Consider the following 20,548-nt stretch of genomic DNA (forward strand, 5'->3'; position numbering starts at 1 on the left):
ATCCAATAATTCTACTACTGGGTATTTGCCCAAATAAAATGAAAACATTTACTCAAAAGGAAATATGCACCCCTATGTTTTTTGCAACATTATTTACAATAGCCAGGATAAGGAAACAACCTAAGTATCCATTGATAGATGAAAGGATAAGGAAGATGTGGTGTATACATGCACACACACAAACATACATGTGCACATGAATATTACTGATCCCTAAAAAAGGATGAGATTGTGCCATTTGCACAATAGACCTAGAGGGTTTTATGCTAAGTGAAATAAGTCAGACTGAGAAAGACAAATGCCATATGATTTCACTCATGTGGAATCTAAAAAAAGCAAATGGATAAAATAAACAAAAGGAAGAATCAGATCTATAAGTACAAAGAACAGACTGTTGGTTGCAAGAGGGGCAGAGGATGGGAAGGGGGCAAAACGGGTTAAGGGGAGTGGGAGATTCAGGCTTCCTAGTTATAGAATGAGTAAGTCATGATAATAAAAGGCACAGCATAAGGAATATCAATGATATTATAATAGCACTGTATGGTGACAGATGGTAGCACACTTGTGGGGAGCACAGAATAATGTATAAACTTGTCAAATCACTATGCTATACACCTGAAACCAATATAACCATATGTCAGCTGTACTCAAATTCTAAAAAGTAAGTATAACTATTAAGGTCCTGGCTCTGATGAACTTCACATTCTAGTGAATTGAAATGGAAATTAAATAGATAAATATGTAAAATAATTCATAACAATGTTTGTATATTGATGGAGTCTTTCACTCTGTCACATATGGACTGGAGAACGTTAATGATACAGGGACACTTGGTGACTTTTCCCAACCCCCCGTGGTTTGTTGAAGATGGGAGAGAAAAGTAGGCACTAGACTGACATTTAATGTCAATCTGCTATTTTTTTCTATACAAAGTAACTACTATAAATCCCCTAACTTAAAAAATACATTTTTCCTTCCACATATTTTGGTGCCATTTGAAAAATATCTTCCAATTGTTAAGTAAACATAATGGGATAGTGTGTGTGTATACATTTATGTGTATGTGCCTTCTCTAATATTTGTATGTTCCTCTGAAGAAAAGATTAATTCTTGGTCACTTTTAAAGTTCATGGTGTAAAGTTCACAGAACATCTTAGGAAACCTGTAAAAAGTGAATTACCTGAAAAAGTAGTACACTGGTATCATTTTAATGGTCTGGTTAAGACGCAATAAGTAAGATTCCACTTTTGGAACAAATATAAAATATGTTATTAAACATTCTGTGTTGGAATAAAACGTTTTTCTCTTATTTTATTCTAAGCTGTGCATGTATACGTGTATATGCTTAGCAAGGGCATGAATACTTTTCCTTCACTAAGTACAGACACTGGTTACTTGGGGAAGATGTATTAATTTAATTGCTAGTGATTTTAGATACAAAACGTTTAATTTCCGTATTGTACTGTCTAGAATGACCCCATATATATAGCAAGTCCTCAATAAATATTTTTTGAAGAAGGAAGGAATAATCAGCTATTAGGAACTTTTTGTGTTATAAGTAGGTCTTAAAAAAAAGTTAAGTCAATGTCACCATCCTTTCCCATCAAAGTAATTTGTCTGCACAGTCAGAACTTAATACCACAGAGATTTTGTTTGCATGCAGAAATTGCATTTCACTTAAATTGCTATTTGTAAAAATTTTGGAAAAACAATAAGTTGAAGCAAAGTAAAAATGTAGGTATCTTTCATTTCATATAATATCACAAAGTATTTTTTTACCTTTTCTTCATTTTTATTATTTTCCCCCATTTACAAATAAATTGTTATAAATCGTTAAATCCTTCTCACTTGTAGATTCAGCTCAAATGTAGTTCATTTAATAATACTAAAAGAAACATAGGAATTTTTAGAAATTCTTATTGCTACTATCATCAAAATTCAGTTATTAATTACATATCATATAATAGAGTTTACATGATTATTAAAAACTAATAATTATATAATATCAGATATTTTTCAGAAACGAGAAAAATATTATGATAACTGTTATGTCAAAGCTAACAAATCAGTTTAATATTGAAAATTAATAAAAATCCCAAGAAAAACAGTCTAATTGAACAATCTTTTAAGTAAAGGAAAATAACATTTAAGTCAGTACTTTGTACAACCATAATTACAGATATTAATGTAAAGTCCCCATGAAAAAAAAAAAGTCCCCATGATTTCAAGTTAAATTGTTAAGTTTAATGCATGTTAGTATAGCCAACATGACATAAGACATGTACAAGTACAAAAAGACAGACTTAAATAGGGCAAATTCTCTCTGAACATTGCTTATGCAAAAATTAAGTTTAAAGCCTGTTTGTCTATAATGCACTCATATAATTTTTAAAAATTTCTTCATCACCTAGTAACCACTTAATGACTGCTCAGGAATGCTTTTTTATATTTCTGAACTATAATGTAATTATATTTTGCCTTTAAAGATTAATTTCTTCAAGGTTGCTTTCCTTAAGGCAAAAATATTTATTAACAAATCAATACCAGAGATTACCCATGGAGCCAAATATGAATTCCTATCATCCTGGACAGCTTTACCAATATTCATTTTTAGGACATTCTGTTAGTAGACTAAATAGATCTACGGACTTTAGGATGATATGTTGAATATTTATTTAAAAGTTCTATGTGGTGACTAGTTTATAATGACCCCATGAATTATGCCAGTTTTTAGAACGTGTTCAACATTTTGGGTATTTTTAATCCAGTGGGAGAAGAATAAATCATTGACATTAAACAAAGATCTTTAAAAAGTGAATGCTACCTCTGCAACCTTGAACATCTTACTTTTCCGTTTATAAGGCAAGGAAAAAGGAAAAAAAAAGTTCCATTTCACATTTAAATTTGCTCAGTGTTGGCTCCATATATTTTTAACTTATATTCTGGAATATTTTCATAATAGTCATAAGTGGCACTAAAAATTAAAATGTACCATCTTGCCTCATATTCTATCCAATAACCCTAATTGATAGTAATTTAGGTGACTTAATTACCTCTTATAATTAAGTAAAATTGGATCTCAATCTCTACCCTTTTAAAAAAACCCTTTAAAGCTTCATTTAATGTGTTTTCAAGGCCATAACAAAGAAGCATACTGTACCTCTTACGCTGCTGGCTGTTGCAGATGTGGTTGGGCTGGTTGTTATGGCTACAGTGGTTGTGACTGTTGCAGTGGTAAGGGAGGGGATGATAGTAGTGGGAAGCAAAGTGTTGGGAACATCTGGTGAGTGGAAAAAAAAACAAAATATAAAACAAAATCATATCATGCAAACAAAAGAGAAACACAAATGATTAAAATTATAAATACGTATGTCTTATTTAGGTTTAACTTTAACAGGCTTACACAGATTATCAGGTACAAAGCTAGCTGTACCACACGGTTCTTGTCATTTTTTTGTTCACTTCTTTTTCATGCTCCTATACAAAGCAAAAGCAAAAACTTGGAGCAATGTTTGGGAATAAGCAGATTGTTTGTAATATTTAGAGTGAAATTTAAAATGACAAGAATTCATTTGTTCACTGAGTCATTTAAAAAGTGTGACATGCAGTAGCAAAATACAAATAGGTAAAACAAAAAATGACATGCTTTGTCAAAGAAGTAAACAAAGAAAAAACACAACAGAAATAAACACAAATAACATCACCATATAAGATTAAAGAAATGTTAATGATGGATGAGTATATGCATGTTAAATGCTTTTTGTTTTTTTCTTTTAGGAAAATTTAATGGTAGGAAATAAGATGACAGCAATCTTTAGAAACAAACAAAAAAAAGAAGCTTATTGTTATTATTATTACTTTGCTTTTCTTTTTCTCACAAATGATGTTAATGCACAGCTTAGAGTCTTGCAGTTCTTACCCTGATTAGCTGGTAACGCCTTCTAACAATTTTGCAGTACCTAGGAGTCTTTAACAAGTATTGAGTCAACTAGCATGGAACCCAATATTCTGAAAAGTTTATGATTTATTTTATTTGGCATACATAGGAGAGGTGATTGAACACAGACTTGAACCATAATATTCAACCCCTAATTCATGATTAGTCAAAGTTGCCAGAAGTTAACACCAGATTCTAATACAGAAAACAGAATACACAGAAAGAATAACTTATAATTTTACATGAAAATCTTCCTTTCACTCAAAACTGGCTGAAAATTTGGAGAGCATCATATCATAGGAAATATTGAGACAATGTAGCCACTGTCAAACTATAGAACCTCAGCAAGATTCTCAAAAAGTCAGATCTTGTCTCAAGTGAATAGGCATATAATTTACACAGTGAGGAAATGAGAAACAGTTCACAAATTACCTGTAATTACTGTGCTGGGGTTTGATTTCACATGTTTGCCACACAGTCCCTACATATCCAAAGTGTTTGACAGATTATTTTGCTGTTAAAAGGCTTCCTGTCATTCTCTCAGTTACAGTCTTTGAGTCACACCCAAAATTTTCTAGCTTTTTACTGCTGATAAATTAGCCCTCCTCAATCCTCAGACTTGAACCTGCTGAATTCTCTACACTGGAGACATCAGAAAACAGTAGGAGCTTCCTCTCATATCTTGGGTATTGATGTTTACACCTGTTTTCCAACAGGGAAAATGCTTCCTAGACAGTCAAATTAAGAAAACAACCTTCTAAAAACTCAATGGTGCTACATTAATCACTGGAGAAAATGGGTATTGCCTGGTGTGCGATTACCATGATCATAAAATGGAATTGACTTTAACAACATTATAAACTGAATCAATATTATGTATATGTGCACATGTAGTTCTTATTAACTAATTTTTATAATACCTTCTTATTTTTATGGTAAGTTTTCCTAAATGGTTTAGGCAGGCTAGAAGTAAATGAAAGACATTTTCTAAATTAAAAAAACATGAGTAATTTTAACTTTCATGGATACCTAAAATAGAAAATAATACATTCTTCGTCTGCTAGTGAAATCTTTTGCTTATTAGGATTTCAAAATATATGTGTTTAATCTATGCAAAAGGATATCTTACATGGCTATCAAATACAAGAACATAATAATATTAGTACTTTAAAACTCCAGGTACAAAAACCGATGTCACCAAACCTAGCACAGATGGTAAAATATTAGGTTATTTCCTATCAGATAATGAGTTAAAATAAGACTCTATTAGACTTGAAAAGCAGCCTTTCAAAATCAGCTAATACTATTCAATTCTTAACAGCTGGAATACAAAGGACAGGTTTCAGTGTTATTTGTTCATTTTTTAGTTTAGCCAAAAAAATAATTATGTGGAATATTTTTTCTTTATTCCATATCAACAAAATTGAGTAATGATAAATCTTGATTTGTCTTGGAGTCTATGTATTTCCAGGTACTGTGAACATTTTTGTAAAAACTAAACAATATCTTTATTTCTTGTAATTATGAAAATGCATGAAATATAGGGTTTTTCTTAGACTAACAATTAAAGAACCAAAAAACACAGTAATTTTAATAATTGTCAATCCACTTTAAGAGGACTGCCTTAGAGTCTTTTAAAGTGTCCAGACAGATAACCCTACAAATCATTATTGACTCATACTCTGACTCCTGCTTTATTTGCCCATTATCCTCTCTCACCCTTCCTTCTTGACTTCCTATGTATTTAAAAACAAATCTGCTGAAAGAAATTTGATGGAAGACATCTTGGCCAAATGACAACTGGGTCAAGAAAAGTATCAGTCAGATAAAAAGTCTCTCTCAGTCACTGTTATGTTTTTAACCACTACTAACTTTATTTCATCCTAGGTGTTCTGAAACATTTTAAACATTTTAATTTATCCTTTTTATGTTATATTCTTGTTTATCCAATTATCTTAGCTCTATTATAAGAGAGCAACATTTGAAATAATCTAAATATTAAACACCAGAAGAGCAATCACAACCAACTGAAATTCAACAACATAATATCAGTTGGAATTAGTTGGAATTCTTAGAGAGATCAACAAAATTGCATGATGCTTCTCTCTTCTACCTAAACTTTCTGTCTGCCCTGATTTGATTGATGTCAGTCTCCACACTTGACAATGAAGTGAAGAACTCTATTTATTGTTAGGACCCTATCACAATGTAGAAGATGAATGAATATTTACTAAATGGATTTGTTCATAGCATTATAAACATATAACACATTTTAGAGGATCTAGAAAAGTCCATTTTTTTTGACGGGGTCATCCAGTTAATATAAAACTAAAAGATTTTATTACTTCTGCTAAATAAATCCTTCTCTGTCTTCAATATAGACAGACAATAATTATTTTCTGAAGGATAATATTTTTTCACTTATTTTTAAAGTAAACTCTATCCCTCAATGTGGGACTTGAACTCACGACCCCAAGATTAAGAATCGCATGCTCTATGGACTAAGCCAGCCAGGTGCTCCTGAAAGATAAATTTTTTAAGACTACAACTTACAACTTCTTCATTCAAATAAATTTCCTTGCTAACAAAATTAATTATTTCCCACCTTTCCTGCAATTTGAAAGTAGTGTGAGCCTGACCGGAGAATCATGTCCTCCATGTCTCTTTTCATTTTCAACTAACTTGAGACTTTCAGAGAAAGGGTGAAAGGCCAAGAGGGCTCACTAAGCAGGTCCTATTGTGATCAGTAATAAAAGATCACCACAAAGTTATAAATTGTCTATGATTATCCCCACTTAATGGATGAAAGAACTTTGAGATAGAGCTTCCTCATCTCTAAATTTAAATATATATTCATATATGCGTATATTATAATACAAGAGAATATTTTATTTCATAAGTATAATGGAAAGGTTTCTCAAACACTTCCCTCTCAAGATCATTTATTTTATCTGCCTGACTGCAACTCCTGACAAAGCAGAAATTAAAAAAAAAAAAAAAAGAAAAACCGGAGGTGCCTTTCTAAGTTTAAACATTCATTCATTCAAAACCAGATATGGTTTTCACTCCTGTGACCGAGTGGCAACATTTGGCATCATTTCACAATTGTTTAAAAGATCTGGTTTGGTACATTATCATTTGGCCTTTTATTTAGACATTGGTAGAGAAAATGGTGCTACATTTTCACAAGGAAACATGACATTGGAAACACTAGTACCTGTCATTTGTCTCATTTTTGAATGTACATTTTTAAATTCTATACATTTTTAAAACCATTATACTGTTAATACAAAGTGCTCAATCAAATATAGTACAGGACAGAAAATGCAGGTCATTTTTTTCCCCCTTCCAAGACACATCCATTTATTTTTCTCAAGAATAAAATACCCTAATCCACATGCAGAAGAATTATACCCATGCACACAAACATAATAAAAACAACTGAATCTTGATTTGACATTAATTTACTCTGTTTATAAAGCAAGATAATCTACATGCTAATATTATATGTAATTTGTTGAATATGATTTGCCAATTTTAGACCTTAATATATGCCTTATATTTTAACATCATATGATTAAAGGATGTCTTAAGATGGACACTAAGTAACTATAAATTTAAAAAAATAGAGAAATTAATGGTTTGTAGCATAATTTATAAATATTAAAATTCAGAAATGAAAACTCCCTAATAAGTTGATCAATTAACTACATGGCATTTCATCTCTGATTTCTACAATGCAAAAGATGAGGTCAAAATTTTTATTATTTTCCTTGGAGAATATCTTATTTGAATCAAATAATATTGAATTTGCCTGAAAAAAAGTGGCTACAAATAAAGTGTTCAGAATTTACAATTTATAAAAGAAATTAACTATTACATATTTCCTAGATGTTAAGGAATTAGTAGTTGATAAACTATGTAGTGGATAAAAATGGTATTTGGTAAGTGAACAGAGTAAAAATGATCAGATTTGTCTAGATAGCTGTATACCATAGCAAAGTCAAGGATTTGCTTAAAAGAAAATTGGTGAGCAGTGTTTATAGGGAACTAAGAAAAGTCAAGTTCCAAGACATGAAAATATTTGCTTATAGTTTTACCTACACGTAAGGTGTGAATTCCAATAAATTACACTTCTCATTTCAGTTGTAACATATATACTATTTTCATATAAAAGGAAAATTCAGGAGTATTTCAATAATGTCAGACAAAACCCCAAATTTAGTCAATTGTACAGTTGCATATTAGTGCAGACAAAGTCTAAGTAGGCAGCAAGAGTCATTCATGTGAGTGAATGCTGGGTTACAAATAAATACAGTGTAAATGGTGCAGGTTCCTTTTGTAAGGACCTATTCACTTGCAGAAGCACAATTTCAGTTCACACTACAATGTTGTTGAATCAGGAAACTAAAATCTGTGTCCAGGGACCATGGCTAAACTTCATTATGACAAATTCACCAGTCCATCGTTTCTCCTGATCAACCTGCTTGATCCTGCCATGAAGAACTCCAAACTGCCTCTATTATCGTTGTTAGGAATCATATTGGAACAGAGGGGCTAGAGGTCCTCAGAGGATATAAACCTGGTTCTTTTCTTTATTTTTCATAGTGCCTGGTTACCATCAGTAAAAAAACCAAAGTCTAGCACATGAGAACACGTGTGCCCCTGACACAAGTCTTTTCCCAAAATTCTAGACTCAGTGCTTGCTGTTCTGCTCTTTGTTGCCATGTTCTCAGAGTCACATCCTGTTTCCTGACATTATTACATTTCTTGTCTTTTAAGTTTAGTTAAATACGGTCTCATATGTAAAGCATTACCCAATTCTGCAGAGTTAATATCTTCCTTCAAAGCACTCTCAAGGCACTCAGCATATATGTCTACACAGGCTTGTTATACATTATGTTACCATTTTATTTATATGTCTATCTCCCCAATTCACTTCAGGCTCAGTTGTCATAAGTCAACAAGTCTTTGTTTTTTAAAATATTATTTTGCTGTGGGACAAGTTTACTCTGCCTCAATCCCTGAGTATTCCAATCTCTGTCCCTTTCTAGATGTACCTAGTAAAATGCTACTCCCAAGTTTCAGTCTGATTTGGATCTGCTCTGTGAAGACTTCCTGGACCCTCTGAATATCATCTGATTTCTCTTCTCTCTGAATAGCTGTCATTTTTACTTTTTTCTTTTTAGCTTATGTACTGTCTTCCTCACTTGCTTACCAATCCTTCTAAAACAATGCTTTATATTCGTGGCACACCACTATGGGCACAACCAGAGTTATGTGCTGCTCACTAGCTCCACGTCTCTCTTTCTCTCTCTTCCAGGGGAGAATAAAATACTTGTGCAATGCTATGGTAAGATTACTAAAATTTCCTTGATTTACATAATCAATGAATACACTCTATTACTCTCTTATTTATAATATAGTACACAGTACACAGAACATATATCAAAGCTCTTCATGAAATCGGTGGTTGAAGATGGGGAGGCTATAACATTTATATGGCATTAATATGCATTGCTTGTTTTTATATTTTGTTTTTGTTTTCCCACAAGCCACCAAGATGATAACAAAGAGAACAGAATTCATGATACAGTCCTGTGCTTCCTTCAGGGACTGTTCTATGCTTTGAGTTTGACTGGTACTATATAAATAATGCTCCTACTGGTGGTAACAACAATGATGTCAATAGATATAGAATAGTATCATTTTTAATAACATGAATCTGTAATTGAGCCTTAGTCATGGTTAATTTGTGCAAAAAAAAAAAAGCCCCTTCCTTCCAATTACCACGTATGAGATGGTGTTTTTAGAAATTTCTGCTGCTGAGAGTCTTCAAGTCTAAATGATTATTTTTTTAAAAAAATTACAATGCAACACACTAAAGAATCTTATGTTCTGACCATGGTTTTTCAATTTTTAAAAAGTGTTAGAGCTCTAAATCAAATCACCCAATTCAAATAATAGAAAAGTGCCCTTTTTAATCACATCCTAATGAAGGAATTAAAAAAAATGTAACCACATTTTGTTACTGGAGCTTATTAGAGCACAGAGATCCTGTATAACCTTGTTAAAATGAAATCAGTTCCAACAAGCACTGTATACAATAAATTGAAGAATGGTGTAGCACCTTTTTTCCAATAATGAGCTTTTCAGGTTAAAGGTATGTTCTGTTCTCTACAAATGCAGTGTGCAATAATTTCTAACTTGTCAACCTGTTTTGTTTTCTGGCAGCTTCTCTTTTTAAAAATGGCATTCTGGCCCATTCAGAATGGATTTTCTAAGCAAAATTAAGTCTAAAGAGTCCCAGAAGCCCAAGCTGCTTGTTTCTCTCTAAGGACTAGTGTTCAATAAGGAGAAAAATTGCTACCATTTAGTCTGGACTCCATATCTCTACTTTCTTTCTGCTTTATGTCACTAACTCCCCAGGGTGGCCCAAGGGTAATCAAGAATGAATCCAAACCAAGGATTATTAGTGGAGATACAGAATGGTCAAAACTCAACATATATTAGAAGTATTAAGGCAAGAAGTGTCCTTTTGAAAGAAATGATTCACATTTCCTAACCTTAAAAATAATAGGGCATCCTTAACCTTCTTCCTGATAATTGCACTGCCATTGGAAGCAATTGTAAGAGGAAAAATGTACTGTATTTGCCTTTTTACCTGTGCAGAGAGGGACATTTACCTGTTCCCATTATGTTCAGCTACATGTAGCAGCCTGTTTGGAGTATAGCATAAGAATGGGTAATAGCACCAAGGCTCTTACTTAAATGACAACCACCAGGTTGACAAGGCCTCAACTTGCCGGTGCATGCTTCCTCCTCGAGAGTCATAAGGTAACCTCATCAGCTTCATAAAAAGCAACCCTTTTAAAAATTAGATTTGAATGAATCCCTTTTCATCCCCCTGATAGCTTCAACTGGCTTTGCGTGCTAAATGGAATTCTTATATGATAACAATAAAAAAAGCTGCTTCTAAAAAATGAAAAGTACTACAATTTTAAGCTGTAGGTGGTAACCAACAGTTCTATATAATTACAAGAAAAGTTTATGAATAAAATCAGTCTGTTGTTTGAAAAAAATGTATGATTTTTTTCTTTTAAAATATTCCTTCACATTCCAAACTCACAAAAGTAAAATAAAATTTAAAGTGAGAAAAAATCCTTCCAAGAGGATGATCCTACATTATTTAGCTCCACCTACTTCAGTACGGTGAGTTCTTTCTTAAAAGTACTTTACCAAAAAGTACATCAGATGATTTGGTCAAATACTTTAAGTTCTATGAGGATAAAAGTCTTCTTTGTAAAAATAGTTCTGTTATCCATTAAAGATACATTAAAGAAACACTCAAATCAAATATGAATATACAAAGGGGAAGCATGTTCTGGATGCAAAAATACTAATTGAGAAATCCAGATACTGACCCACATCCCTAATGTTCAGAGTTCTCACACAAAGCCAGGTCTTTCCTAACCTTACAATAGATTATTAAGTAAATTGGTTCCCACTTGGGATTTAGTTATATAAACTGATAACTTGCCCCAACTTATTGACATTTAAAACTAACTATGGAATTTCATATTCTCCTGAATGTGTCTCATGGAATATTATAGTTTATTACAGTTAATGAAGGGATCCTGAAGACGTCTCTGAGGTTGTATCATGGTGAAAGACAGGAGTGAAAAATTCTTCACTTTTGAATTTTTACCAAGTAAGTCTAGGCATAGTAAGGAATGTTTATTTATTTATTTCTTTGGGGATCTTCAGTTCTTGACTTAGCACTTGTGTGTAGTAGATAAGAAAGATTCCCTGAAATAATAAAAATATTAGGTAGTATAGCATTGTGATAGAGATTCTCAGGAAAAAAAATATATTTGGCCAGAAACAAATGTTATCTTTATAACTGATGTTATAGACTTCCAAAGAACAAATCCAATTTTCGGTAAGCAAAAGTCACAGAATATCACAAACAAAACAAAACAAAACAAAAAACAGACGTGTGAAGTCAATCACAGAAGTGTTGTAATTTCTAATGATGATAGTAATTATTCTATACACAGTTGTTCATTTTGTGTATTTCTTAACTATATAAGGCACCATTTACATATGGATTGCCAAATAAATATATCACTTTATCTCACTTTTTTTCCTAATATGAGATGAAACCCAAAGGTCATGGTTTTGGTGACCAAAGAATGAATATTGGTTTCCCTAATTTTGTTCAGAAGCAAGGGCAGTATACACATGGACACACACATAAATATATGAATATATGTGGATATGGGTGTTTATGTATATATGTATCTATGTACATATATATTATTTTATTAAAGTTTATTCTGTTGAAAAGAGGGAGAGACAAAGATAGAGATATACAGAAAGAGACAAAGGAATTTATAGTCATTAAAGAAATATTGATTGATTGATTGCTTATTATTTAGAAGGCCTTATTCTAAGAGCTAGAGATATAGAAATAAATGAGACTCATAAGATTTCTGCTTTTAAGAAAGTCATAATCTACTGGGTAGATATATAATATATTCACATGTACAGATACATTTATATATAACATATAATATATACATAAATGCATATGTATATATATACACATTTATAAAATATAATATATAAATAAACAACTAAAATACCAAATACTGTTAAAAGATCTACAGATAATTAAAATTAAATGATGCATGATTGAGGCCATTTTAGATTGGAGAAGAAGAGAAATGGCCTCTTTCAGAAGATCCATTTAATCAAAATCTGAATGATAAGAAATCATTCTTGCAAATACCAGCATATATGACAGGATTCCTTGTACTTCCTGCTCAAGCATTCTGGACAGAAGCAACTTCCTGAAAAGAGAATGAGCTTGATGTCTTAGAGGAGTGGAAAGAGGAACAGGGAAACAAGTGATTGGGTAGAGAGTGGCACACAGGTAGGTATGCAGGGCTTAGTACTCTAGTTAAAGGGATTTGGGTTTTATCCTACATGTGATGAAACACCTTTGGAAAAATTCAAATCGAGGAAAGATATGAAGGAATATGTATTTAAAACATCTATATATTACAGCTGTGTGGGAAGGAGATTACAGACACAGATGTCTCTCTACTCTAGGCTAGAGAGACTAAAGGAGAGAAGCAGACATACTAAAAATATGGTTTGGAAATAGTGTCAATAGAACTTGCTGATGAACTGGATATAAGGGTAACGAGAGGTCTAAGATAGTTCTTAGATTCTGGAATAAGCACAGGATGTATTGTTACAATGTTAGTAAAAATTACATTGTAAGAAGCAACCAAGCAGGTGTTATGAAAGATCTGTATCTTATAGTTGGGTGTGCCATTATTTTTTAAAACAAATGCCCACATACTTCACTCAGCATAACAGTCAATCGGAGAAGGACAAACAGTGTATGTTCTCACTCATTTGGGGAATATGAATAATAGTGAAGGGGAATATAAGGGAAGGGAGAAGAAATGTGTGGGAGATATCAGAAAGGGACACAGAACATAAAGACTCCTAACTCTGGGAAACGAACTAGGGGTGGTGGAAGGGGAGGAGGGCGGGGGGTGGGGGTGAATGGGTGACGGGCACGGAGGGGGACACTTGATGGGATGAGCACTGGGTGTTATTCTGTATGTTGGTAAACTGAACACCAATAAAAATTAATTTATAAAAAATAAAAATAAAAAAAAAAACAAATGCCCACATTAAAAAAAAAGAAAGAAAGAAAACAAACAAATGCCCACATTCCCCCCCCCATGGACTTGAATACTGCTTCCTTTCTCTAATGAATGAGCCCATTAATGCTCATACACTTGAGTAAAAGAGCTTTGCACATCTTTGTAAAGCTACAACCTAGCCTTATTTCCACATAAAAAACCTAGAAAGACTGAGTGTCATGGATTCTTTTTTCTTATGTTTACCTCACTGCAGCTGATAAAAAAGATCATGGATAACTAGTGTAAGAAAAGATATTTAAAATGCTAAAATTGTTGGGTGGTGGACTCCCTTCCATTCAGCCTGGAATGAGGGTTTTCCCCATGGACATTTGAGCCAGAGGTCCATGTAGGTAACATAAGAACATTTACTTCAAAGTGGTAGAGTGGTATCTTTGGAATTTTTACTCTGAAAGGTAAAACCTTAATTTATCTAATTCATGCTCATCTGAAAACAAAGAGATGGAATTAAAACTCAACTCTGAGCTAAGTAAGTATGCCTGCACATATGCAACTTTTTAAATGTTCTATAACGAAACAGTGCTCCTGACTCCACTATTTGATCCCATTCCACTTCTCTCTGCAGAGTTCGACAGCAATTTATCCAGTCAGAGGTATCCTTTCCCACAGGCTTCACAGCTCTCCCTCCTTTATTCATGTCCAGAAATGATATGTTTTATCTCAGCGATTAAAGAAGGTACTGTTTTAAGAATCATCCAACTAGTTTATTGTCTGCAAACTCTCAACCAGAGATGAGAGCAGCAATCATAGGGCTCTTCCATTAGCGTACTGTTTGTTGCTCCATATGGATGTATTTTCTCTCCTTTTCTTCCTACACTGTGTATTTTCCCATCTATGCTTCTAAAGAAAGCTTCTCCAAAGGAAAAATGCTCATTATGAGTACATAGAATTAATTTACCAACTGGTAGGTCTGTTTCTGAGTGAGGGAACAGATTTTAGCTGAATCCCTTTTTAATTTTTACTAGGCTATGCATCTGTCCATAATCCAGGCTTCTCTTTCTCACTATCCACCCACCCATATGAGCTCAAAGATTCACTCTTTTAGTTCCACACTGCTCTGTATCACCTTGCCTAACACTACAACTAAGAGGAAAAAAATCATGTAGCCTCTTATTGTTTCTAAATGTCCCATTGTTAGGTAAATGTAATAGTAAGCTGCATATTTACTATGAAGCATTGGAGTGCATTTTCCATTTTAATGTGATGAGGGTTCTTAATAGTTTTCAAAGCATTGATAATCGTGACATGAATATGTGTAACATACCCTGTAAGTATAGAAACATGTATTATAATCATGGTTGCTTAGTTCTGTGGTAAGTTAAGTTTAAAAACAAGTTTATGATATTCCTAATCTGTTGCATAGTTATCACCCCATTAATGTGTACATGCATTAATTATTTTGCTAAATTTAAGATTACTAATAACCCTAAAGCAACTGAATTTATATCCTATACCCTAGTGAAATATTTAAAGGAGATGATAGATGACTTAGAAATGTTTGCTAACGTGAAAGGAAGTCCACCCTCCATTACTCAATTTGCCTCTCTCCCACAGGAAGCAAATCAAGTGAAAGGGAAAATCAGCACTGAAGGTTGAAAGTGAATCTGTACTTCCATGTCTCTGAAAAAGATAGATGTCTAAATGAGCAACAAAGGTAAGTGCTTGGCTTGATGCAGATGTCTGTAATATCTGTGCATATAACTGTCTCTGAGTATTTTTGATATTTATTATTTACAATAAAAGCAGAGTGACATGAATATAGTAGTTGCATTGATTTTTAAAAGTTGAAAAGGCATACTTAATAGCTTGATACCTTTCACTAGACTAAAACACACAGATATTTCTAGCACAATATTCCTTCTTACTATTGAAAATCTGAAACACTCTTTATGAGTTCTTACTTTTGAATTGTTCTTATTAACTACCAATAAAATGTGATGGACCTATAGAGTGTGTATGCATGTGTGTGTGTGTGTGTGTGTGTGTGTGTGTGTGTGTGTGTGTGAGATTTCTGAGGTAAATTAATCCTGGAAACAAAAAAAGCAACATCTTATTTTTCATCAGTATTCAATCCAATGGACACATGATCAAACAAACTATAACTGTCAAGTGATATTTTATAGATATCAAGTCAGTGACTGTCAGTAAACTGACATTACAGAAACATAAAGAAGCTTTTTATTATTTTTTATTTTCTGCTATGATAATACTAGTTATGGAGAACTTTACTTATTTTTATGTGGTCATTAAGATAAAATTTGCTAGAAAAGCAAAATATGTATACATAAAAGTAAAAATATGGAAGGATATGTGGTGGGTAATTTTATTCAAAACAGGAATAGTAAGTTTAATGAAGAAGTAATGAATTGTTACAAAAGCTTATTCACACAAGTAGAAAAATAATGAAGTAAAGGATATTAGAACAGTGGTAAAATAATTTTAAATTTCATATAAGGGCTATTATGATAACAGAAAGAATATGTTTCAGGAGAGATGGGAAATATCATGCAGACCCTTCTAGAATAGTGCATTTTACTCTGAGCATCTGAAACAACTCTGAGTTGGGTTCTGAGTGGAGTGGGTTCTTCACTGAAACTCTCATTGGATTCCTTGGAATGCTCTCCTGCGATCTGGGCCTCCCCATAGATGGTACTGCTACTGGTACAAGAAGAAATATGCTATCCATTTTTTTCTGCTTGTATTGTATCTCTTCCCAAATCCTGTGGAAGGTTTTGAGGGTACAGATGATACTAAGGAGTTCCATAGGCTCTGTTCCTCTTCCATTTGTATTTTGAGGAGTGGCTACAAATTTCTCTAGCATGAGTATAGTGTGAAGGGACTAAAAAGGTATTGGGAGTGCAGAGAAAGAAAAAAAAATTCAGATTTGGAGGAGATGTACTGATTTGTGTATTTCACTCTCCAAATTCTTTCTCAAAATTTCCTGGGTGCTATATGTTTCTGACACTTTCAAAGAACAAACACTTTGCACTAGGTGATGACAAATAAATAGTAGAACTTGAGTTGCTTCTATCCCCAAAATAAGATTAGCCTAAGGTCATCTGTAATTCTCTATAGCCATTCCTTGTGCGATAACAAGGTATCTGTTATGTTCCCTATACTGGAAGATGCATAACTGGGAAGTCCTTGCCCGGGAAGAAGATATTTTATCTAAACCCTCTGAAGTTGATGTCACATTAGAGAACCAAGAGTAATTATGACTTTTATCCTGCACTCTGTAGGTAACTAATTTGCTATACTGTTGAATTGTTAAGATATCCTCTGTTGCCTAGTTAGCAAAAATTTACAATTTTCTCATTTTTCAATAGACATAATCTAATTTATCCTCTGGGTACCATTCAGGGAAGATTTTGGGCACTAAATTGCATGCGACTCTTGGGTAAGATTTTTTACCAGAGCATTGGATTGAGATTCCCTTTGGTATCTTAAGGTTACTAGTAATATAATAATAATAATAGTTTGATTTATTGCATACATATGGCCCTGGCACTTTGCTGCCTACTTCCATTTATGATGTATACCATTTGTCTTTGAAGAATTCAGAAGTGCTGTGTTACTATACCGATAGATGGATAGATAGATAGATAGATAGATAGATAGATAGATAGATAGATAGATAATTTTAATTCTAGACACTTGGACCACACTCTTAAAGACTCCAAATGGTTACACCATTATATGTCCATCCTCCTCTAATCCTTTCATTTTGGTATTATAACTACTTGAAAGCTTATCTTCCATATTAAATTCCCAACGTGAATTCTATTCACATTTATTCCTATAGTGCTTTTGCATTCAGTAGTTAAATGCTAAATATTTATTGGGTGAATTAATGAATTTTTCTCATGTTCTAAGTTTTCCAAATAGTAAATACAATGGAGTAGTATGTTTAAAAACCACTAACATGGAAATAATCAGACCTTCTAAATAAATAAATAGCATGGTGGCAATGAAAACATGAGAATGGCTTCAATATTTTTATACAGAAGCAAAAAACAAAAGAAAACAAAACACTATTCTGCTCATATGAATTAATAGTATAACTAAGGTTACCAATTCAACAGATAAATTTTTCCATTGCTGAGCTTGTTAATGAAAAATGCTACTTTTTTCTAAAGAAACTTACACAGTACAAATGTTTCATAAGCTTAATATTTTATCCTACAAGTACTTGTATGCTAAATTTCTTTAAACCTTTCACTGAGGGTGAATTTTAGACTGGCAGTTTCAAATCACCATCTGCAGTTCTAAGGCTGAAATTTGTAAAGGTATAATTAGGAGGGGGAGAGAAGCTCTCCAGTGTCCACAACACAAAATGTCAATGCTGTTAACAATTAAATGTGATAACATTTAAATAATGTACTTTCACTGACACCCAAAGAATAAAATCTAATCATTAGGATGGCATCTAGATAGCAGATGATTTCACAGGAAAGTGTTCAGACCTCCATCAAGTTAAGAATCAATAGAACCTAGGCAACTGTGGTAGAGTCAAAGACAGCCTCAGCTCATGAAAGGCCTTTCTGTGCTAGAGCTATATTAAATTATCACAGCTAATGTAAAATCAACCTTGGTGTAAAAGATAAAAGGGTAAAGTTCTCACAAATGATCACTTATCACTCCATTCCGAAATGCATACAGCATTCATTATAGATCGAAATGCCACTCAAATTTCATCATTTAGTAGGGTTTTGAAACAACCAAACCATTAACAGAAGAGAGTAGCTTTTTATATTTATACAACCAGTGACTAATGAAACATTATACCCTATGTGCGAAGAGGGAAAAAAAAAAACTTTATTTTGTAATGAACCCAATTGGAGCCCTTTTAAAACACAGTGTAATACGGTTTCACTGTTTCATCGAACCTCTCATTACTTGTGTCAATAATCCTAGGTAAACTACTGTTGAACTTCACAGCATTTATCTAGCAGCATGAATAACATTAATCTATGGGGTGCTTTTGATGAATTGTAGTTCAAAAAGCAAAGCCAAAAATGACTTCTTACAAAGTGGTTAGGGAAGTATTTATTAGAAATATGTCAACTGCCAAATACCTAAAAGTGGCTTGGCTATTTAGAAAATCATGCTGTTGGCTAGCTTGCAAACACTGGGAAAACATATGCATTTGCTCCACTTGAATTATTAAAAAAAAAAAAGAATGGCATACTTTTCATCTAAGTATATTATTTTTCTATCACTTCCCTTCTAATTCTTTATATTCTTTATGTCATATTGCTGTCGACACAATGTGACATGCTATACAACATGCCCTCAGGTTCCCAAGAACTGTTAGTGAGAACCACTTAGAAAGCTCAAAGTGAATCAGATTTCACTTCCATGGCTGCACAATCTACACATATAGGTCAGCATGAACTCAGAGCTACTCTTGGGTCTCGCTCCAAGGATCTAACTTATCTCCTTGACACACCTAGTGCTGTTATACTCTTTCCAGCCGTAAGCCTGTCAGGGTGTGTCTACAGGGCTTTAACACATTTAGTTCCAATTTATGAGTTTAATTGGATTAGGCTGATGTTTCCCAAAAGTTGTAATCCGCACAATTCATAGGACGCTAGAAATTAATCTTCAGCTATATAATTCAAGGACTTTATATGTGGACAGTCTATTTAATGCAAGCCTTCATTTGCCTTCAATAGCAAAGTGGTATTAAGAATTGATAGACTGCATACATTAATTTGAGAATAGGTAAGTTATATATTGATTTAATATATTCTTTTTCTCCAATTTTAGCCTGCATCATAAAATAAATACCTGGGGAAAAAAACACAAACTGAATTAATTGTTTTACCCTAAAATAAAATTTCTTCACAAAGAATTAGACTTTACTCTCTTCCCCCAAATTCTTTTTTGGAAAGGCACAGAACTAATTCATGCTACTTATAATATTTTTAAGTTATATTTATCGGAAAGATATCAAACAAATATACTCTCTCCAGGGTTTGTAAGAGACACTGGATTTATTACAGCATCATGTTTTATATAGCACTCTTTTGGAATTCTGTAATATTGCATAAAACACAATACCTGTCTTAGAAAACATTTTCATGGTGAAATATGCGGAAGATTTCATATTCTTTTTTTTAAGATTTTATTTATTTATTCATGAGAGACACAGAGAGGGAGAGAGAGAGGCAGAGACACAGGCAGAGGGAGAAGAGGGAGAAGCGGGAGAAGCGGGAGAAGCGGAGAAGCGGGAGAAGCGGGAGAAGCGGGAGAAGCGGGAGAAGCGGCTCCCCGCAGGAAGCTCGACATGGGACTTGATTCCGGGTCTCCAGGATCACACCCTGGACTGAAGGCGGAGCTAAACCACTGAGCCACCCGGGGCTGCCCAATTTTACATTCTTTAATGCTTCTTTCTCTTGGAAATTCACAATATACCCTGGCATATTTAATAAACCCTGAGAAGTCTTACAATAAAGAAACCTGACTAAATTTTTATTGCATTATTTATCAATCTCATAAAAATTCATCTCTAACAACATGTTAAAAAGCTATCTCACGAACAACAATTGTGGCTTCTCGAGGTTTGGAAAAACAGAGATTGTCTCGGTCTTGGGTACGGAAATTTCTTTCTGGCATTTTGTTATATTTAGTCAAATTGTGATATTAGTGCGGGAAAAAAGTGTCTGTGACTATTTAAAATAATTGCTCATAAGAAATTAATGTAGTTATTAATAGTATACGCATCTGTCCTTGCTACATCTCAGCAACATGCCATAAAGAGTACACAGTATATTTTTTATGATATTACAATCAAAATTAACTTAAAGTAAATATAGCTTTCATGATTGTGATTTATAAGAAAAGCATTTATTTGCAAAATTTAAAG

At 33.1% G+C, this 20,548-nt stretch overlaps 1 protein-coding gene across 1 annotated transcript in view; it reads right to left on the reverse strand.

Moving 5' to 3' along the window:
* Positions 1-20,548, reverse strand: part of CADM2 (cell adhesion molecule 2) — a 244,731-nt gene that overhangs the window by 70,054 nt on the left and 154,129 nt on the right. The window contains exon 8 of the mRNA XM_055314056.1: positions 3,161-3,280. Coding sequence (XP_055170031.1) covers positions 3,161-3,280 — 120 coding nt within the window. The remainder of the gene's footprint in view (positions 1-3,160; positions 3,281-20,548) is intronic.

The sequence above is a fragment of the Nyctereutes procyonoides genome, unplaced genomic scaffold (genome assembly GCF_905146905.1).
Source record: "Nyctereutes procyonoides isolate TBG_1078 unplaced genomic scaffold, NYPRO_anot_genome, whole genome shotgun sequence".
NCBI lineage: Eukaryota > Metazoa > Chordata > Mammalia > Carnivora > Canidae > Nyctereutes > Nyctereutes procyonoides.